Source organism: Coregonus lavaretus (genome assembly GCF_964263955.1).
Source record: "Coregonus lavaretus genome assembly, chromosome: 19".
Classification (NCBI taxonomy): Eukaryota; Metazoa; Chordata; class Actinopteri; order Salmoniformes; family Salmonidae; genus Coregonus; species Coregonus lavaretus.
The window spans coordinates 21085449-21107901 of record NC_140006.1 but is presented as its reverse complement, the minus strand read 5'-3'; the positions used below and the strand labels follow the sequence as shown (position 1 = coordinate 21107901).

At 43.1% G+C, this 22453-nt stretch overlaps 1 protein-coding gene across 1 annotated transcript in view; it reads right to left on the bottom strand.

Annotated features, from left to right (window-relative positions):
• Positions 1–19415, bottom strand: part of LOC311146468 (adenylate cyclase type 1-like) — a gene marked incomplete at its 5' end in the record, with an annotated part of 33414 nt that extends 13999 nt beyond the window's left edge. The window contains 3 exons of the mRNA XM_084182975.1: positions 14019–14160; positions 14329–14487; positions 19387–19415. Of these exons, the coding sequence (XP_084039101.1) occupies positions 14019–14160; positions 14329–14487; positions 19387–19415 (330 nt within the window). The remainder of the gene's footprint in view (positions 1–14018; positions 14161–14328; positions 14488–19386) is intronic.
• Positions 19416–22453: the final 3038 nt, after the last annotated feature.

Here is a 22453-nt window from a genome sequence, read left to right as displayed (position 1 = left end):
AACCACTTCTATGCTCGCTTCGAGGCAAGCAACACTGAAGCATGCATGAGAGCACGCCCTCCATAGCCGATTTGAGTAAGACTTTTAAGCAGGTCAACATTCACAAGGCCGCAGGGCCAGAAGGATTACCAGGACGTGTACTCCGAGCATGTGCTGACCAACTGGCAAGTGTCTTCACTGACATTTTCAACATGTCCCTGACTGAATCTGTAATACCGACATCTTTCAAGCAGACCACCATAGTCCCCGTGCCCAAGGACACTAAGATAACCTGCCTAAATGACTACCGACCCATAGCACTGACGTCTGTAGCCATGAAGTGCTTTGAAAGGCTGGTCAAGGCTCACATCAACACCATTATCCCAGAAACCCTAGACCCACTCCAATTTGCATACCGCCCCAACAGATCCACAGATGATGCAATCTCTATTGCACTCCACACTGCCCTTTCCCACCTGGACAAGAGGAACACCTACGTGAGAATGCTATTCATTGACTACAGCTCAGCATTCAACACCATAGTGCCCTCTAAGCTCATCACTAAGCTAAGGATCCTGGGACTAAACACCTCCCTCTGCAACTGGATCCTGGACTTCCTGATGGGCCGCCCCCAGGTGGTAAGGGTAGGTAACAACACATCTGCCACGCTGATCCTCAACACGGGGGCCCCTCAGGGGTGCGTGCTCAGTCCCCTCCTATACTCCCTGTTCAACCATGACTGCATGGCCAGGCACGACTCCAACACCATCATTAAGTTTGCCGACAATACAACAGTGGTAGGCCTGATCACCGACAACGATGAGACAGCCTATAGGGAGGAGGTCAGAGACCTGGCCGTGTGGTGCCAGGATAACAACCTCTCCCTCAACGTGACCAAGACAAAGGAGATGATTGTGGACTACAGGAAAAAAAAGAGGACTGAGCACGCCCCCATTCTCATCGACGGGGCTGTAGTGGAACAGGTTGAGAGCTTCAAGTTCCTTGGTGTCCACATCACCAACAACCTATCATGGTCCAAACACACCAAGACAGTCGTGAAGAGGGCACAACAAAGCCTATTCCCCCTCAGGAGACTGAAAAGATTTGGCATGGGTCCTCAGATCCTCAAAAAGTTATACAGCTGCACCAAAGAGAGCATCCTGACTGGTTGCATCACCGCCTGGTATGGCAACTGCTCGGCCTCCGACCGCAAGGCACTACAGAAGGTAGTGCGTACGGCCCAGTACCTCACTGGGGCCAAGCTCCCTGCCATCCAGGACCTCTATACCAGGCGGTGTCAGAGGAAGCCCCTCAAAATTGTAAAAGACTCCAGCCACCCTAGTCATAGACTGCTCTCTATGACTAGGGTGGCAAGCGGTACCGGAGCGCAAAGTCTAGGTCCAAAAGGCTTCTCAACAGCTTCTACCCCAAAGCCATAAGACTCCTGAACAGCTAATCATGGCTACCCGGACTATTTGCACTACCCCCCCACCCCCACCTCATCTTTTTACGCTGCTGCTACTCTGTTAATTATCTATGCATAGTCACTTTAACTCTACCCACATGTACATATTACCTCAACTAGCCGGTGCCCCCGCACATTGACTCTGCACCGGTACCCCCCCTGTATATAGCCTCCCTACTGTTATTTTATTTTACTTCTGCTCTTTTTTTCTCAACACTTTTTTGTTGTGGTTGTTTTATTTTACTTCTTTATTAAAAAAGAAATGCATTGTTGGTTAAGGGCTGTTAGTAAGCATTTCACGGTAATGTCTACACCTGTTGTATTCGGCGCATGTGGCAAATAAAATGTGATTTGATTTGATTTGATTTGACTGATGTCTTGAGATTTTGCTTCAATATATCCACCTAATTTTCCTTCCTCATGATGCCATCTATTTTGTGAAGTGCACCAGTCCCTCCTGCAGCAAAGCACCTCCACAGTATGATGCTGCCACCCCTGTGCTTCATGGTTGGGATGGTGTTCTTTGGCTTGCAAGGTACCCCCTTTTTCCTCCAAACATAACGATGGTCATTATGGCCAAACAGTTCTATTTTTGTTTCATCAGACCAGAGGACATTTCTCCAAAAAGTACGATCTTTGTCCCCATGTGCAGTTGCAAACTGTAGTCTGGCTTTTTTATGGTGGTTTTGAAGCAGTGGCTTCTTCCTTGCTGAGTGGCCTTTCAGGTTATGTCGATATAGGACTCGTTTTACTGTGGACATAGATACATTTGTACCTGTTTCCTCCAGCATCTTCACAAGGTCCTTTGCTGTTGTTCTGGGGTTGATTTGCACTTTTCTCACCAAAGTACGTTCATCTCTAGGAGACAGAATGCATCTCCTTCCTGAGCGGTATGACGGTTGCGTGGTCCCATGGTGTTTATACTTGCATACTATTGTTTGTACAGATGAACGTGGTACCTTCAGTCATTTGCAAATTGCTCCCAAGGATGAACCAGACTTGTGGAGGTCTACAGTTTTTTCTGAGGTCTTGGCTGATTTCTTTTGATTTTCCCATGATGTCAAGCAAAGATGCACTCAGTTTGAAGGTAGGCCTTGAAATACATCCACAGGTACACCTCCAATTGACTCAAATTATGTCAATGAGCCTATCAGAAGCTTCTAAAGCCTTGACTTCATTTTCTGGAATTTTCCAAGCTGTTTAAAGGCACAGTCAACTTAATGTATGTAAACTTCTGACCCACTGGAACTGTGATACAGTGAATTATAAGTGAAATAATCTGTCTGTAAACAATTGTTGGAAAAATTACTTGTGTCATGCACAAAGTAGATGTCCTAACCGACTTGCCAAAACTATAGGTTGTTAACAAGAAATGTGTGGAGTGGTTGAAAAACGAGTTTTAATGACTTCAAGTGTATGTAAACTTCCGACTTCAACTGTACATAAAGCTCTTACATAATCTGAAACCTGACAGATAACAACGCAAAAAAAAATCCTACACTCATGCCTCCTTGCTTGTGGATTTATTAACCAACGTCTTGGCTAAAGAGCCTTGATTGTTTATCTTCCGTTTGTCAGCACCTCACCAGAGTGTGCATTGTTAATTTTTTTACAGCGTACCTGAGGAATAGCCAAGCAGCGGTTGATAAATACACAGGCATCAGGAAGTTAGACCTCCTCTCCAGACCTAATAAGGTCTGCAGGGTTGGAGAAGGGGAGAGCAGGAGAGGAAAGGAGATAGGCGATGATGAACTGACACGGATGTAAGACTGACATCCTCTCTCCAGCTGCTACTGGCACATCTGTTGGAGATGTGAAGACTAGAAGGGCATGGGGCGGGGGGTAATATGTGTGTGTGTGTGTGTGTGTGTGTGTTGCTGCCACAAGCTGTTGACAAGACAGTGTCAGAGCTGAGGCCAAACATCAGGGAGACTGTAAGGGAACCTATCTGATCTGAACAACCGTGACTGAGTGACAACTCAATGAAAAACATACCCAACACTTTCTACTATACACACAGCATATTGAACATGTAGGCCTACAGTAGTACAGGAATAAAGTACTATCTTTTCACACCGATTATATCTCACCTTAAGGTGAAAACAAAAGTTAATGAGAGGTCTTTTTAAAATCTGGACTACATTTTACCAGGTAGTTCCTTCAAAATTGATTGTCTGTCCCAGGTTCTAGCAGTCAAACTACGTCTGTCCACGTACAGTATGGCCAAGATTATGTCCAGTACTATATATCCAAGTCAGTTCAAGTATGCCAGGGTTATGTCTCATACTGTATTTCCTAGTATGAATTAGTATGTCTAGTAGGCTTACTTTAAGTCCTACAGATACAGTATGTCATCACTGAACCTAAGTTAACTGCCTGGATACTATGAAACCAAATTAGCTCTACGTCCTAATGTGTCTATTCTTACTGTTCTTCACACCGTAAACACACATTTATCCCCACACACACACATACAAACACAAACACCTGTAATCCTACCCTGCTGGAAAACAAAACAGCATAGACCAGCATAAATTTCAAGCTGGTTCATGCTGGTCTATGCTGGTCAGTGCTGGTCAGATACTAGTCAAGCTGGTCTTACCAGCATGGTCTAGCTCAGGGGTCTCCAGCAGGTAGAGTAGCTCACAGCTAACCTATGAGTAACTCACCAATCAATTCGTAAAGTATACTGAACAAAAATATGAACGCAACATGCAACAATTTCAAAGATTTTACTGAGTTACAGTTCATATAAGGAAATCAGTCAATTGAAATAAATGAATTAGGCCCTAATCTATGGATTTCACATGACTGGTCAGGGGCACAGCCATAGGTGGCCAATCAGAATGAGTTTTTCCCCACAAAAGGGCTTTTTTACAGACAGAAATACTCCTCAGTTTCATCAGCTGTCCGGGTGGCTGGTCTCAGACAATCCCGCAGGTAAAGAAGCTGGATGTGGAGGTCCTGGGCTGGCGTGGTTACACGTGGTCTGCGGTTGTGAGGCCGGTTGGACGTACTACCAAATTCTCCGAAAATAGTCAGCATGCCAATTGCACGCTAAGTCTAAACTTGAAACATCTGTGGCATTGTGTTGTGTGACAAAACTGCATATTTTAGAGTGGCCTTTTATTGTCCCCAGCACAAGGTGCACCTGTGTAAAGATCATGCTGTTTAATCAGCTTCTTGATATGCCACACCTGTCAGGTGGATGGATTATCTTGGTAAAGGAGAAATGCTCACTAACAGGGATGTAAACAAATTTGTGCACAACATTTGAGATAAATAAGCTTTTTGTGCGTATGGAACATTTCCGGGATCTTTTATTTCAGCTCATGAAACATGAGACCAACATTTTACATGTTGCGTTTACATTTTTGTTCAGTATACATAAATGTTTTCATGTGTTTCATCACAAACTGTCATAAACAGAAAAGCTCCCGGTTACTATCCAATCAAAGTCACATTGACATTATCCCACACCTGGCTAGCCACTATTGGTTTAAAAAGCCAAATGTAACATAATATATGCCCATTAATTTCCAGCAATATTTCCCTTCTGTCTGTTTGGTGTGCACGTTTGTCTACTCTGTGTGTAGCCAGTTAACGATGCTAATGATAACCAAAAACCTTCAGCAAAGTAGGCTTACCTGACAGAACTATATCATGATAATTTATTTGTATCAATTGAGTGGCGATTGTTTAGCAAACTCTGCCATGACATGTGCTGCAGCAGTAGGCCTAGCAGCAGAAACAACACATTATCTTGCTAGATGCACAATTAAAGGGAAATTACTCTCAAACATCTAAATGTGTTAATTTTTTTTCCCCCAGACCTCTAGAATTGTCTTCTGATGTGATTTAAGCATTGACATGGACTCAGAACATCAATTTTCGTTGTTTATCTATTAATCATTGTAATAGTGAATAAAAAAATCCTAAACCAGGGAAAATAAAACACAGAAAACCAATTTTATGGAGCCCCCTTAGAGTTGTTTATTAACCATTATTTTATCAGGTATATTAACAAAAAACACATCGCTTGTACACCAAGGACCTGGGGTTAGAGGAGAAGAGAAGAATGTGCCTATTCGAAAGCTATGCCATTTTTTAAACAGTTCAACTAACAGATTGGATTAGTTTAGAAAAATGTATGTTATTTATCTTTGTGTAGCATAAGATTAATTTATTTATCAATCAATGTACATGCAAAAACACAGATATTGAAATGAACAATTTAAAAAATCCAACTGCAATAGAGCATGCTGGGAAATATGATAATGATGGGCGTAGTTTTGCAGACCAGCAAAATTCGTATTACTTGGGTGCCAACCTCACTTGGGATTTGAACTCTCAACCTCTCGGTTGCCAGCAACCTGAATTTCCTGCTACACCACTGGATCTGTGGGTATGACAAAGATTGTTAAAAGATTAGAACCAATAGACATTCTGTAATTTGTCTCTGTAGGGCAGAGATCATCAACTAGATTCAGCCGTGGGCCGATGCTTTTTTGAGTGGATGGTCAGCGGGCCAGAACATAATTACAAATAATTTGTAGACTGCAAATTGACCGCAAGAAACAGATATAATATTTGACTAAAACATAATTATTTCAAACCTTGCTTACATTTGTATATGATCACATACTCTATACATGCGTGGGAATACTTTGGAACAGAGTTCCAAAATTAAAATCACTTGGAGCTGATTTGCTGGTGTCTCTTATGTCCAACAATCAAAAAATGAAATACAAATACAAATTTGCTCAGAAAACTTGAGGGGCCAAATAAAATCACCCACGGGCCAAATTCGGCTCACGTACAGCCAGTTGGGGAACCCTGCTGTAGAAGAACCCTTTGAGTTCCATTTAGAACCCTCTAGTTCCAGGTAGAACCAATGACAGGTTCTACAGTTATACTTATAAGATACTTCAGATGTGCTTATTGCACACACTGTTCAAAATGACCTGTAATTTGACAGTAAGTCACTAGCTACTGAGTTGCAGTAGAAATACAGTATTTTTACAGTTAAATTAAGGTCTTATTGTTGTTTGTAACTTATTTTGTACATAATGTTGCTGCTACCGTCTCTTATGACCGAAAAGAGCTTCTGGACATCAGAACAGCAATTACTCACCTTGAACTGGACGAAAAAAATTTCTTTAATGAGTTGGACGAGAGGGATTTGCTCCAGACACCTGACAGGGCCCTCATCCCTGTCATTCGCAGTAGAAAGAATAGGAGATTTCGCGGAAGGAGATCGGGGTGCTTGGTAAGGAGCTGGTGACGAATGGCTAATCTGCCTCTGCCATCGATACTATTGGCCAACTTACAATCGCTTGGACGAACTACAGTCACATATTTCCTAAAAACAGGACATTCAAAACTGTAATATCTTATGTTTCACCGAGTCGTGGCTGAACGAAGACATGAATAACATACAGCTGGCGGGTTATACACTGTATCGGCAGGATAGAACAGCAGCCTCTGGTAAGACAAGGGATGGCGGTCTGTGTATATTTGTAAACAACAGCTGGTGCACGATATCTAAGGAAGTCTCAAGGTTTTGCTCGCCTGAGGTAGAGTATCTCATGATAAGCTGTAGACCACAATATCTACCTAAAGAGTTTTCATCTATATTCTTCGTAGCTGTCTATTTACCACCACAAACCGATGATGGCACTAAGACCGCACTCATGAACTGTATATGGCCATAAGCAAACAGGAAAACGCTCATCCAGAGGTGGCGCTCCTAGTGGCCGGGACTTTAATGCAGGGAAAATGAAATCAGTTTTACCTTATTTCTACCAGCATGTTAAATGTGCAACCAGAGGGAAAAAAAACTCTAGACCACCTTTACTCCACACACAGAGACGCAAACAAAGCTCTCCCTCGCCCTCCATTTGGAAAATCTGACCATAATTCTATCCTCCTGATTCCTGCTTACAAGCAAAAACTAAAGCAGGAAGCACCAGTGACTCGGTCAATAAAAAAGTGGTCAGATGAAGAAGATGCTAAGCTACAGGACTGTTTTGCTAGCACAGACTGGAATATGTTCCAGGATTCTTCCGATGGCATTGAGGAGTACAGCACATCAGTCACTGGCTTCATCAATAAGTGCATCGATGATGTCGCCCCCACAGTGACCGTACGTACATACCCCAACCAGAAGCCATGGATTACAGGCAACATCCGCACTGAGCTAAAGGGTAGAGCTGCCGCTTTCAAGGAGCGGGACTCTAACCTGGAAGCTTATAAGAAATCCCGCTATGCCCTCCGACGAACAATCAAACAGGCAAAGTGTCAATACAGGACTAAGATCGAATCGTACTACACCGGCTCCGACACTCGTCGGATGTGGCAGGGCTTGCAAACTATTACAGACTACAAAGGGAAGCACAGCCACGAGGTGCCCAGTGACACGAGCCTACCAGACAAGCTAAATTACTTTTATGCTCGCTTCGAGGCAAGTAACACTGAAACATGCCTGAGAGCATCAGCTGTTCTGGATGACTGTGTGATCATGCTCTACATAGCCGATGTGAGTAAGACCTTTAAACAGGTTAACATTCACAAGTCCGCAGGGCCAGACGGATTACCAGGATGTGTACTCCGAGCACGCGCTGACCAACTGGCAAGTGTCTTCACTGACATTTTCAACCTCTCCCTGTCTGAGTCTGTAATACCAACATGTTTCAAGCAGACCACCATAGTCTCTGTGTCCAAGAACACTAAGGTAACCTGCCTAAATGACTACCGACCCGTAACACTCACGTCTGTAGCCATGAAGTGCTTTGAAATGCTGGTCATGGCTCACATCAACACCATTATCCCAGAAACCCTAGACCCACTCCAATTTGCATTCCGGCCCAACAGATCCACAGATGATGATAATCTCTATTGTACTCCACACTGCCCTTTCACACCTGGACAAAAGGAACACCTATGTGAGAATGCTATTAATAGACTACAGCTCAGCATTCAACACCATAGTGCCCTCAAAGCTCATCACTAAGCTAAGGACCCTGGGACTAAACACCTCCCTCTGCAACTGGATCCTGGACATCCTGACGGGCCGCCCCCAGGTGGTATGGGTAGGTAACAACACATCTGCCACGCTGATCCTAAACACGGGGGCCCCTCAGGGGTGCGTGCTCAGTCCCCTCCTGTACTCCCTGTTCACTCATGACTGCATGGCCAGGCACGACTCCAACACCATCATTACGTTTTCCGATGACACAAGAGTGGTAGGCCTGATCACGGACAACGACGAGACAGCCTATAGGGAGGAGGTCAGAGACCTGGTTGTGTGGTGCCAGGACAACAATATCTCCCACAACGTGATCAAGACAAAGGAGATGATTGTGGACTACAGGAAAAAGAAGAGGACCGAGCACGCCCCCATTCTCATCGACGGGGCTGTAGTGGAGCAGGTTGTTGGTGTCCAGGTTGTTGGTGTCCACATCACCAACAAATTAACATGGTCCAAGCACACCAAGACAGTTGTGGAGAGGGCACGACAAAACCTATTCCACCTAAGGAGACTGAAAAGATTTGGCATGGGTCCTCAGATCCTCAAAATCTTCTATAGCTGCACCATCGAGAGCATCCTGACTGGTTGCATCACTGCCTGGTATGGCAACTGTTCTGCCTTCGACCGCAAGGCACTACAGAGGGTAGTGAGTACGGCCCAGTACATCACTGGGGCCAAGCTTCCTGCCATCCAGGACCTCTATACCAGGCGGTGTCAGAGGAAGGCCCTAAAAATTGCCAAAGACTCCAGCCATCCTAGTCATAGACTGTTCTCTCTGCTACCGCACAGCAAGCGGTACCAGAGAGTCAAGTCTAGGTCCAAGAGGCTTCTAAACAGTTTCTACCCCCAAGCCATAAGACTCCTGTACATGTAATTAAATGGCTACCCAGACTATTTGCATTGCCCCTCCCCCCTCCTGGCTGATGTCTGTCACGCTCACTGACAGATCAGTTTGTTGCCAACCAAGAGGTTGAGGCCAGGTGAGGCTGGATCCCAAGTGTGCTCACCACAAAGGAAGCTTAGTAGTTGTCACCTAATGTTATAAGCTATCTTGTAATCAGAAAAGTTCAGTGAAGGTACAGTGAGCTACTGGCAGCTAATTGCAAGTAAGTTACAGTGCATTTTACAATAACTCACTGACATCTGGCTGCCAGTAAGGTTGCCAGGTAAGCTACCAGGTGGTTACTGGCAGTGAGTTGCCACTGAGTTACTATCAGTTACTGGCTATTACATGACTGTGGATTTTACAATAACTTACTGACAGCTGGTTGCCAATTAGGTAACGCAAAAATTTACAGCAACTTCCAGGAAACTAACTTCCATTAAGGTACTGTTAAGAGGTTACTGTGCATTTAACAGTGCAGCTTTTTAATGTCACATGCCCTTACAAATATGGCAGAACTGACAGTGTAAAAAGAGGTGCTCAACCTTTAACACTGGCATCAACCACTTTAACACTTCAACTGACGGTGGGCACAAATACACATATTTTTTAATCATGCCCCCAAATATGCTAATTAGCCCACCCCACCGGTACATTGCACCCACCTACATTTCAAAGCACAGTGATGATTGTACCTTATATTCAAAATATTGGGTAGAAAAATGTATTATCCGCACATGTACCCTAAAAGAAACTGACCAGTACCATGTGAGTGCCTATGGGTGCCTCTGAAGATAACTTGTGTGTACCTTTTACCTTTTTGTACCCCAGGGAACAACACTGTACCCTAACTTGGAGAGTGTGTGGATATGTTCTTGGTAATAAAGATGTACCTGGTGGCACTGCGGAAACATTAATGCACTTCTGGCTAAAAGCTTGCAAGTTCAAATCCCCAACTTTATTTTTTTGGGGGAAGGGGGGATTATTTAAGATACTATTTGAAGAAGTAGGGTTTCAGGTGCTTTCGGAAGATGGGCAGGGACTCTGCTGTTCTAGCTTCAGGGGGAAGCTGGTTCCACCATTGTGGTGGCAGGAGAGAGAGAAGCGCTTGAACTGGGCTTAGCGGGAGCTGCCCTCCCGTAGGGGTGGGAGGGCCAAGAGACCAGAGGTGGCAGAACAGAGTTGGGGTGTAGGGTTTGAGCATAGCCTGAAGGTAGGGAGGGGCAGTTCCTCTTGCTGCGCTGTAGGTAAGCACCCTGGTCTTGTAGTGGATGCGAGCTTCGACTGGAAGCCAGTGGAGTGTGCGGAGGAGTGGGATAACATGGGAGAACTTGGGAAGGTTGAAAATCAGGTGCGCTGCAGTGTTCTGGATAAGTTGCAGGGGATTGATGGCACTAGCAGGGAGCCCAGCCTACAGCGAATTGCAGATTGGGACCTGTGCTGCTTCCTGTGTGAGGTAGGGTCGTACTCTACGGATGTTGTAGAGCACGAACCTGCTGGAGCGAGTCACTGCTTTGATGTTTGCAGAGTCAGGCCAAGGTTTTTTGCACTCTGGGCAAGAGTTCATCAACTGTGATGAGAGGTCTGAGCGGGCAGGCCTTCCCCAGGAGGAAGAGCAGCTCCGGCTTGTCGAGGTGGTGGGCCGACATCCAAGCTGAGAGGGGTGGGGAGCGTCTGTAAAGCCTACAGGGAGAGGAGCGAACAGGTATAGAAAACACACACATAGTTGCCAAAGCTACAAAAGAGCAAAATGAGATAATCAGAAAAAATAAATAGGTAAGATACTCAAGTGAGAGAGCAGTGTGGGGCCTTCCTCGCTTTCTTTCCTCGAAGAACTCGGCAGAACCTTCTATGTTTTGCCAACGAGACCGCTACTTACACGACCGCCACTTAGAACTGCCATTGAGAAAACAGGGTAGACTGAAGTGCTAACACTAACTGCTAATTGCCTAGCAGAGGTGAAGAGCGCACCTCCCTGTACTAATTGCTGATTGCCTAGGAGAGGAGAAACCACTCCCCCTCCAATACAGCCACTGATTACCAAAACAAGTCACAAATTGCCCTGCCCTTTGATCCTGGTTGATGTGTCAACAATCATCTGCAAGTTAGTTTGATTCATATAGGCACATTCTTCTGTTCTCCTCTACCCTGCAACTCTTCCCCAGGTCCTTGGTGTACAAGAGATGTGTTTTCTGTTAATATAACTGGTAAAATAATGGTTAATAAACAACTCTAATGGGGCCCCATAAAATTAGTTTTCTCAGTTTTATTTTTGTTTGTTTAAGATTTTTTATTCACTATAAATATTAAAATTATTAATAGACAAACAACAAAAATGGATGTTCTGAGTGCATGTCAATGCTTAAATCACATCAGAAGACAATTCTTGAGGTCTGGAAAAAAGTAACATTAGTAACATTTAAACTAATCCAATATATTAGTTGGATTTATTGCACCCATTGCTGAAATTGTTGTTTGAGTTTAGATTGTTTACAGTGGCTTGCAAAAGTATTCACCCCCCTTGCCATTTTTCCTATTTTGTTGCCTTACAACCTGCAATTAAAATATATTTTTGGGGGGTTTGTATCATTTGATTTACACAACATGCCTAACACTTTGAAGAAGCAAAATACTTTTTTTTGTGAAACAAACAAGAAATAAGACAAAAAAACTGAAAACTTGAGCGTGCATAACTAGTCAATACTTTGTAGAGCCAACTTTTGCAGCAATTACTGCTGCAAGTCTCTTGGGCTATGTCTCTATAAGCTTGGCACATCTAGCCACTGGGATTTTTCCCCATTCTTCAAGGCAAAACTGCTCCAGGTCCTTCAAGTTGGATGGGTTCTGCTGGTGTACAGCAATCTTTAAGTCATTCCACAGATTCTCAATTGGATTGAGGTCTGGGCTTTGACTAGGCCATTCCAAGACATTTAAATGTTTCCCCTTAAACCACTTGAGTGTTGCTTTAGCAGTATGCTTAGGGTCATTGTCCTGCTGGAAGGTGAACCTCCATCCCAGTCTCAAATCTCTGGAAGACTGAAACAGGTTTCCCTCAAGAATTTCCCTGTATTTAGCGCCATCCATCATTCCTTCAATTCTGACCAGTTTCCCAGTCCCTGCCGATGAAAAACATCCCCACAGCATGATGCTGACACCCCCATGCTTCACTGTGGAGATGGTGTTCTCGGGGTGATGAGAGGTGTTGGGTTTGCGCCAGACATAGCGTTTTCCTTGATGGCCAAAAAGCTCAATTTTAGTCTCATCTGACCAGAGTACCTTCTTCCATATGTTTGGGGAGTCTCCCACATGCCTTTTGGCGAACACCAAACATGTTTGCTTATTTTTTTCTTTAAGCAATGGCTTTTTTCTGGCCACTCTTCCGTAAAGCCCAGCTCTGTGGAGTGTACGGCTTAAAGTGGTCCTATGGACAGATACTCCAATCTCCGCTGTGGAGCTTTGCAGCTCCTTCAGGGTTATATTTGGTCTCTTTGTTGCCTCTCTGATTAATGCCCTGCTTGCCTGGTCCATGAGTTTTGGTGGGCTGCCCTCTCTTGGCGGGTTTGTTGTGGTGCCATATTCTTTCAATTTTTTAATAATGGATTTAATGGTGCTCCGTGTGATGTTCAAAGTTTCTGATCTTTTTTTTACAACCCTACCCTGATCTGTACTTCTCCACAACTTTGTCCCTGACCTGTTTGGAGAGCTCCTTGGTCTTCATGGTGCCGCTTGCTTGGTGGTGCCCCTTGCTTAGTGGTGTTGCAGACTCTGGGGCTTTTCAGAACAGGTGTATATATACTGAGATCATGTGACAGATCATGTGACACTTAGATTGCACACAGGTGGACTTTATGTAACTAATTATGTGACTTCTGAAGGTAATTGGTTGCACCAGGTCTTATTTAGGGGCTTCATAGCAAAGGGGGTGAATACATATGCACGCACCACTTTTCCGTTCTTTATTTTTTTGAATTTTCTGAAACAAGTAATTGTTTTCATTTCAGTTCACCATTTTGGACTATTTTGTGTATGTCCATTACATGAAATCCAAATAAAAATCCATTTAAATTACAGGTTGTAATGCAACAAAATAGGAAAAACGCCAAGGGGGATGAATACTTTTGCAAGGCACTGTAGGTAGTCTCATTCATTCACCTTTCTAACCCTGGCAGTCATTCTGAATTGTGGGTGAATAAAAGTTCAAATTGTTGGATATCCCCACTCAGGCTGGATTCCAATAGGAATGATAAATCATTGGTCAGCAGTGTCCAAAACACAACGAAGGCTGGTCACCTGCTAAAACATAATAAAGGCTGGTCACCAGTGAAAACACAACGAAGGCTGGTCACCAGCGAAAACACAACGAAGGCTGGTCACCAGCAAAAACACAATGAAGGCTGGTAACCAGCGAAAACACAAAGAAAGGCTGGTCACCAGCAAATACACGACGAAGGCTGGTCACCAGCAAAAACACAACAAAAGTCACCATGTCTATGCTGTGTTTTCAGCAGGGTACACACACACATACACACATGCAAAAACTCTCGATCATCCTCTCCCACGCAGTAGATTTCCCATACTGTACACACACATACACGCACACACACACAAACATACATGTACACACACAAACACACACACATACACAAACACGCAGCCCTGACCTTCCGTCGGTGAGATGGTACAATGAAGAAGGTCTCGATCTGGTGTTTGAGGAGGAAGGCGTTTCTCTCCTGGCCGTTGCCAGGTTCTACCTCATAGTCTCCATTCAGGGAGTCCAGGGTCGCCTTGGTGATGTGGACCTTCCTGGTGGAGAAGGAGAAACACAGAGTCAGCATCATGTGGTGCTACCTACCACTGTTGTGCCTTCAAGCAAGGTACTTAACCACTAATTGCTCCAGAGGCTGTGTTGTATGTCAGGTTGGGTACTGTGACAGCAAATTTTGGCATGGCATGTTGATAACTCGCACTAACCCAGGCAGTCCTCCTGCCTCCATCACGTTGGCCAGTGTGACATCGTTGGACCACACGTCATACTGCCACTTCCTCAGTCCCAGGACCCCACACAGCACCCGGCCTGTGTGGAGACCCACACGCATGTTCAGATTCACCTCCGTGGCCTCCGCTACTGATCTGCAGGAGCATGAGGAGGGTCATTACAATATTATAACATTGACACTATGTGTGGGAGGGTTTGTGTGTGTGTGTTTGTTTGTGTATGCGTGCGTGCGTGCTTGCCAAGTGTCAAGTCCCCATGTGTACCTGTATGCATGTGTGTGTGTGACTGTGTGTATACGTGTTCATGTGTGTGTGCATGCTAGGGTTGCAAAACTACCGTTAATTTACAAAAGTTACCTGAATTTCCTACTGCAATCTATGGTAACTTTGGTAATTTATGCTTGAATAACTTTTTACAAAATTTAGTCATATACAGCTTTCATTTGTTATATCTATGTCCATATTATCCATAACTTTCTACTGGATAGACCATATATATGGTTTAAGAGAAAATAGCCTATACAATGAAAACAGCATCGAATCAAATATGGCATTATTTTCAATTAAATCTGCAACTCTTCCAACTATTGACTTTTTTCACAACTGCCAACAGTTTGGTGACAAAACATTTACAACAAAGACATATTGACATAGTAAAATGAATAAAAGTGTGTAAAAAAATATAAAGGATATTTCATGCTGAAACCCTCATATTAAAGCAATCAGCAGTTGAAACAATAATGGATAATAATGGAGATAATAATTGAGAAATGTAACCACTCTCACATTCATAGACAAAGCTATAAATGCAAGGACTGGCCATCCATGATATCGAAATGATAATTTTAACTATGTTTTGAGGCTACAGTGCCTTGCAAAAGTATTCATACCCCTTGACATATTCCACATTTTGTTGTGTTACAGCATGAATTCAAAACTGATTAAATATAAAACATTTCTAACCCACCTACACACAATACCCCATAAAGACAAATTGAAGTAATGTTTTTAGAAAATGTATTAGCTAATTTATTGAAAATGAAATACAGAAATATCTCATTTACATGAGTATTCATACCCCTGATTCAAAATTTTGAAGAAGCACCTTTGGCGGTGATTACAGCTGTGAGTCTTTCTGGGTAAGTCTCTAAAAGCTTTGCACACCTGGATTGTACAATATTTGCCTATTAATCATTTTAAAAATCTTCAAGCTCTGTCAAGTTGATTATTGATCATTGCTAGACAGTCATTTTCAAGTCTTGCCATAGAATTTCAAGCCGATTTAAGTCAAAACTGTAACTAGGCCACTCAGGAACATTCAATGTTGTCTTGAAATTGGGAAGGACTGCCTGCTCCATGATCTCGCCATCACGGTTGACAACTCCATTGTGTCCTCCTCCCAGAGTGCAAAGACCCTTGCCGTGACCCTGGACAACACCCTGTCATTCTCTGCTAACATCAAAGCGGTGACCCGATCCTGCAGGTTCATGCTCTACAACATTTGCAGAGTACGACCCTACCTTACACAGAAAGCGGCACAGGTCCTAATCCAGGCACTTGTCATCTCCCGTCTGGATTACTGCAACTCGCTGTTGGCTGGGCTCCCTGCCTGTGCCATTAAACCCCTACAAGTTATCCAGAACGCCGCAGCCCGTCTGGTGTTCGACCTTCCCAAGTTCTCTCATGTCACCCCGCTCCTCCGCACACTCCACTGGCTTCGAGTTGAGGCTCGCATCTACTACAAGACCATGGTGCTTGCCTACGGAGCTGTGAGGGGAACGGCATCTCCTTACCTTCAGGCTCTGATCAGACCCTACACCCAAACGAGGGCACTACGTTCATCCACCTCTGGCCCATACCTCTACAGAAGCACAGTTTCCGCTCAGCCCAGTCAAAGCTATTTGCTGCTCTGGCACCCCAATGGTGGAACAAGCTCCCCCACGACGCCAGGACAGCGGAGTCACTGACCACCTTCCGGAGACACTTGAAACCCTACCTCTTTAAGGAATACCTGGAATAGTATAAAGCAATCCTTCTACCCCCCCCCCCCCATAAAAAAAGAAGAAAAAAAGTGGTTGTCCCACTTGCTATCAGAAGTTGAATGCACCAATTTTAAGTGGCTAGATGTGCCAAGCTTATAGAGACATACCAAGAGACTTGCAGCTGTAATTGCTGCAAAATGTGGCTCTACAAAGTATTGACTTTGGGGGGGGGGGGGGGGGTGAATAATTATGCACGCTCAAGTTTTCTGTTTTTTTGTCTTATTTCTTGTTTGTTTCACAAGAAAAAATATTTTGCATTTTCAAAGTGTTAGGCATGTTGTGTAAATCAAATGATACAAACCCCCCAAAAATCCATTTTAATTCCAGGTTGTAAGGCAACAAAATAGGAAAAATGCCAAGGGGGGTGAATACTTTTTCAAGCCACTGTACCAATCGGTGCCCTTCTTTGTGAGGCATTGAAAAACCTCCCTGGTCTTTGTGGTTGAATCTGTGCTTGAAATTCACTACTCGATTGAGGGACCTTACAGATAATTGTATATGTGGGGCACAGAGATGGGGGTAGCCACAATTATTGAACACGGAATGAGTCCATGCAACTAATAATGGGATTTGTTAAGCACATTAACTCCTGTTCTTATTTAGGCTTGCCATAACAAAGGGGTTGAATACTTATTGATTCAAGACATTTCATCTTTCCAACATTTTCTACAAACATAATTCCTCTTTGACATTATGGGGTGGTGTGTGTAGATCAGTGATACAACATCTCAATTTAATCAATTTAAAATTCAGGCTGTAACACAACAAAATGTGGAAATGTGAATGCACTGTAAGTTGTGCTTGTTTACATTTACCTTGTTTACAAACATTGGAGTAAAAAAGCTTACATTCTGGGTTCTGATGGGGTACGACAGTTGAAATAAGCTCATGAGGCATTTATCAGTTATATTCTTCAAGAACATATCATTAATTTATAAGTGCAAAAATGTATGTAGCAACTGAAGATTGACCCTTTAAACACTAATGGTATTCACTAAGTTGATGGTTTATATTTAGTATAATGCTTTAGAGTTTGTCATTCTATATATATATATATATATATATATATATATATTTAATCATCTTATTTGATTATTTTATATATTTGACATTTGATAAGGCCACACAGAGGGCCAGAGATAATTACAGACACCTGTGATAATCTGAATTACCCAAAAAGGCCACTAGATGTCATGTGATACAATTCCATAAAATCCTTGAAAGTTACCACATTTCTGGCAGTTTACTGGTAAACTTTGAAAGTTACCAGTAACATACCCTCCCTTTGCAACCCTAGCGCGTCCACTCTAGCATTACTGTTTACAAATCATTTCTTGCCTCCCCACATTTTATTCTGCCATGATAAATGGTGCTGCCCCACTCCACATAATAATACAGACAGGCCAGGCAGGCCAGGCAGCACTGAGTTCTAACATCCCTCCCAGCCTCCCATCCTCCCATCCTCCCCCTCTCTGTCTGGAAGAAAAAGTGCACATGTTCTTGAGAGATAAGCCAGAAGGAAAAAATGGTAGCTACTTCAGATTCTAAACAGTTTTTCCTCTACTCCTGTCTGTTAGGAAAGTAACGTTTAAGAGAATGTGAGAGTACAGACAGAGGAAAATTCCACCAGTAATGATGGAGCAAAGTGAGGTTTAAGAGCAGTATCTAGGGTCTAGAAACTCAATAAACAGGGCAAAATGCTACACTTGTCACCAATATGAATTTGAATTAATATGAATATACCGCTAACATAAGAAGGCATGTGTTTGTATTGTGCATTGTAACCCTATATCTGTCTGTTTTAAATCCCTGGGTATATGGGTCTCTGTATCTACAACCCCTATTTTGTATATAGAGCTATATAACACCAAGCCAACGGCCATGCATTTATCACAGAATGGGATAAGGCTCATTGAAGTGTTGAGCTCTTTCTTCTTTCTCCAAATTGTGCAGGACATGCAAATGAGACAAACACTTTCAAGCTTCATCAGGAAGCATCCAAATGTATTTCCATTCCCTCTCCCTCAAATGGCAATCCACCCTCTCAACTCCATCTATCTGCAGTGTTGGCATGTATTCATAGAATCCATTGACAATTTCACTAAGGAATCCTTCAGCCTGGACTTGAACCACAGTGGTTTAGAAGAATAGAGAATAGTAATATCCCCAGTCCTCAGTCTCACTTTTATCCCTTGTCAAACCAAATGATTCAATATAATGGCTGAAAGCTAGTCAGCAGGCTCATTCCTGCTGCCTAGCTAAACTCGCTGTTATTATCTATGCATAGTCACTTTACCCCTACCTACATGTAAAAATGACCTCGACTAATATGTACCCCCGCACATTGACTCGATTCCGGTACCCCCTGTATATAGCCTCATTATTGTTATTTTATTGTTACTTTTTTATTTTTTTACTTTAGTTTATTTAGTAAATATTTTCTTAACTCTATTTTCTTAAAACTGCATTGTTGGTTAAGGGCTTGTAAGTAAGCATTTAATGGTAAGGTGTTGTATTCGGCGTATGTGAGAAAAACTTTTGTATTTTATTTGATACAGTGATAAAGGGATATGTGATATGGTGTCCATCACAAATCAATGTGACTGTACCTACATAATACTGTCAGAAACAGATGTCAACACTGACCCTAACATCACGATGACTCATGTGGTTTATCAGGCAACCAGTAACATGACGTGTTTACCATGGACGACCTACACAAACGTGTAGCTCAGTTGGTAGAGCATGGCGCTTGCAATGCCAGGGTTGTGGGTTCGATTCCCACGGGGGACCAGTATGAAAATGTATGCACTCACTAACTGTAAGTCGCTCTGGATAAGAGCGTCTGCTAAATGACTAAAATGTAAATGTAAATAACACCACATCAGTCCAGGACCTGGCCCAGAACAGGACGGCGTAGAGAGACAAATGTCCAAGGAGCTAGCAAAGATGAGTGAGAGAGTGAGTGTCTACCCTAAACCTTTAGACTCACGTGATGGTGTCAATCATGTCCAGGCCCATCTCCACACAGCAGTGGGCATGGTCAGTCTTGGGCTGGGTCAGACCTGACACACAGTAGTAACAGTCTCCCAGGATCTTTATACGCCTACAGTGGTTCTCCTGTCAATCAGAGAGAAATGGGGGCAGAGAGAGAGGGAGAGGGGGGAGAGAGAGAGAAAGAAAGAGAGGGAGGGAAAAGGAGAGAGAGAGCTTTCTGATATTCAGAGCAATATTGAGACACAGACAGTGTGGGGGGACTAGATACATAAAGTGCATTAATTTCTTAACGGTAGAACAGATATGTATGAAAATACCCTCAAATAAAAGGTGACATTCTGTACTGTGACCTCGTATAAAACATTCAATCTCAAATCCCAAATGCTGAAGTATAGAGCCAAATAAAAAAGCTTTAGCTTCACTGTCCAAATAAATACGTAGGAGAGTGTATATACACATAAATATCACATAAGCTTTCCAATATTCAGAGCAGTATGTCAGATTGCAGCGAGGGATTGCTGACAAGATTGCCTTGTGCCTTCTATCTCATATTCAAACCCTCTCTATCTAATATCCATTCCCCTAAGCCATTCAGCGCACATTGTGTATGTTAACATCAAGAAACTCCGCCCATCTGAATTAGGTCTTGTGCATCCATACATGCAGCAATGTGCAAATACACTATAGCATACAGTTTGTAACAGTTTTGCTTCTGTCCCTCTCCTCGCCCCAACCTGGGCTTGAACCAGGGACCCTCTGAACACATCAGCAACTGCCTCCCACGAAGCATCGTTACCTATCGCTCCACAAAAGCTGAGCAAGAGCAAGGGAAACAACTACTTCAAGGTCCCAAAATGAGTGACGTCACCGATTGAAACGCAACTAGCACGCACCGCTAACTAGCTAGCCATTTCACACCAGTTACACATATCCTGTAGGCTACTACAGGATACAGCACGTACACACTAATGTGAACGTTGCAAGATGTACTGTACAGTACTAATCCAACTTAAAAAAGGAAATGCGTCTGAGTGCAGAACCATAACGGTCCCCTCTCCATCATATCATCTGATCAGTGTAGTAGAAGTGTGTAGATGTGTGGCCTGGGGTGGTATAGCGGTCTAAGCCGCTTCCTCTGGAGCACGTGTACCGCTGCCAGCAGGGGTTCGAATCCGGCCCACTGCTCTTTCAGCCCTCTCTCTCTACCAAATAAACATACAAAATACAACAACAATAAATAAGCGTGCATGAAGTGAGTAACGCTGGCTGGCGTGATGTGAAGCTCTGCTCTGGGATGAAAGGAGCATTGGAAGTGTAACCCATCATTAGGGATCTGTGAGCCACAGAGTTCACAGTGAGCTAGGGGTTGGTGGGCTGAGCTGCTAGGGGGTGATAACATAACCCAGCTCCCATTGTTACTCCATGGAAGAGATATGATCGTGGGCTGAGCAGAGCATGTGAACTGAAAGACTCATAACTATGCTGTGTGCCACGGAAGAAAGAAGTGGTGATAGATGCTCTATTTTTAATGTGCAAGTCCATTGGTGTTGAGAGAGAGAGAGCTTGTTAGCAGCATAAAATACAGTTTCCTTCACATAATTTTACATACAGGCTTAACACTCGCTTTGTTATTGCTCAGTAGTACTGAGGGCATACTTCTTTCAAGTCAGATATTGATTAAGATTAAGATATTGTCTTATATTTAAAAAATATATAGAGAATAATTTGAAGGGAAATTCTGTCTTTTGATATGAGCTTAACAGCCATGGTGAATTGTGAAATTAATAAGGGGAAAACTGATTTGTCTTACACTGTTAAAATGAAGTTATTTTTAACACCAAAACTAGTGGCAACTGAGCTGCCACCAACGCGAAGGAGACAAACCTGAACTTTTCTGGAATATTGAAACACATCATCCTGAGATGTTGTGAAACATTACATGGTGTGTTGTAACACCACTTAATGAAGTGTTGTGCAACACCTTGCCAGGGACTGGGAGCAGTACCGGAAATTGTTGAAAACACTATTTTGGTGTTTCAAGTTTTGTTTAATGCAGAATTAGATACCTTCTCTTATGGTGCCGTTTCCTCTCTAAAGCTCCTAAACACTATAATGGTGTTTCATATCCTGTCTAGTACAGAATTAGATCACTTGTTCTGGTGTATTTTAATGTTTAACATTGAATTATGTATATGATAATTTGCCAGTTTAACCCATTTTGGCAGGCATTGTTGAGCACAGTGCTCAATCTAACAGCAGTAACTAGAGGTTTTACAGTAAGCATTGCGGAATACTCTATTTGAAAGTTGGAAATGTGGGAATGGGTCGTCTCATCATTGAACGTCATTTTGCCTGACGGTTTTGATATCCATTCATCATGATCCATTACACCTCATGGCACCACAAGCTGATTAATACTAATACTAAGTATGCTTTCTTTTTTCAGATATGCATACAAAATTGTTTATAAGAATCCTAACGTCCCCCCCAAAAATATTACCCACCATCCTGTAAAACTGGAGCCATATGGCAAGATAGGAAGCGCAATGAGATTTAACCAGACTTCCAATGAGTTCAATAACTTAATTTGCTCTATCTTTGGTTATCCTCATAAAATAACTCAAGACATCAGTCAGGAAGTTAAAGCTTGGTCGCAAATGGGTCTTCCAAATGGACAATGACCCCAAGCATACTTCCAAAGTTGTGGCAAAATGGCTTAAGGACAACAAAGTCAAGGTATTGGAGTGGCCATCACAAAGCCCTGACCTCAATCCTATAGAAAATGTGTGGACAGAACTGAAAAAGCGTGTGCGAGCAAGGAGGCCTACAAACCTGACTCAGTTACACCAGCTCTGTCAGGAGGAATGGGCCAAAATTCACCCAACTTTTGGGAAGCTTGTGGAAGGCTACCTGAAACGTTTGACCCAAGTTAAACAATTGAAAGGCAATGCTACTGTAGTATCTAAACAGTTTATGATTTTGCTGACGTTTGCAAATGGTGTGTTAGAGGAATTTGGCTCTGCTTGCGGAAACATCTGGAAAACATTACTATAGGGACCCCC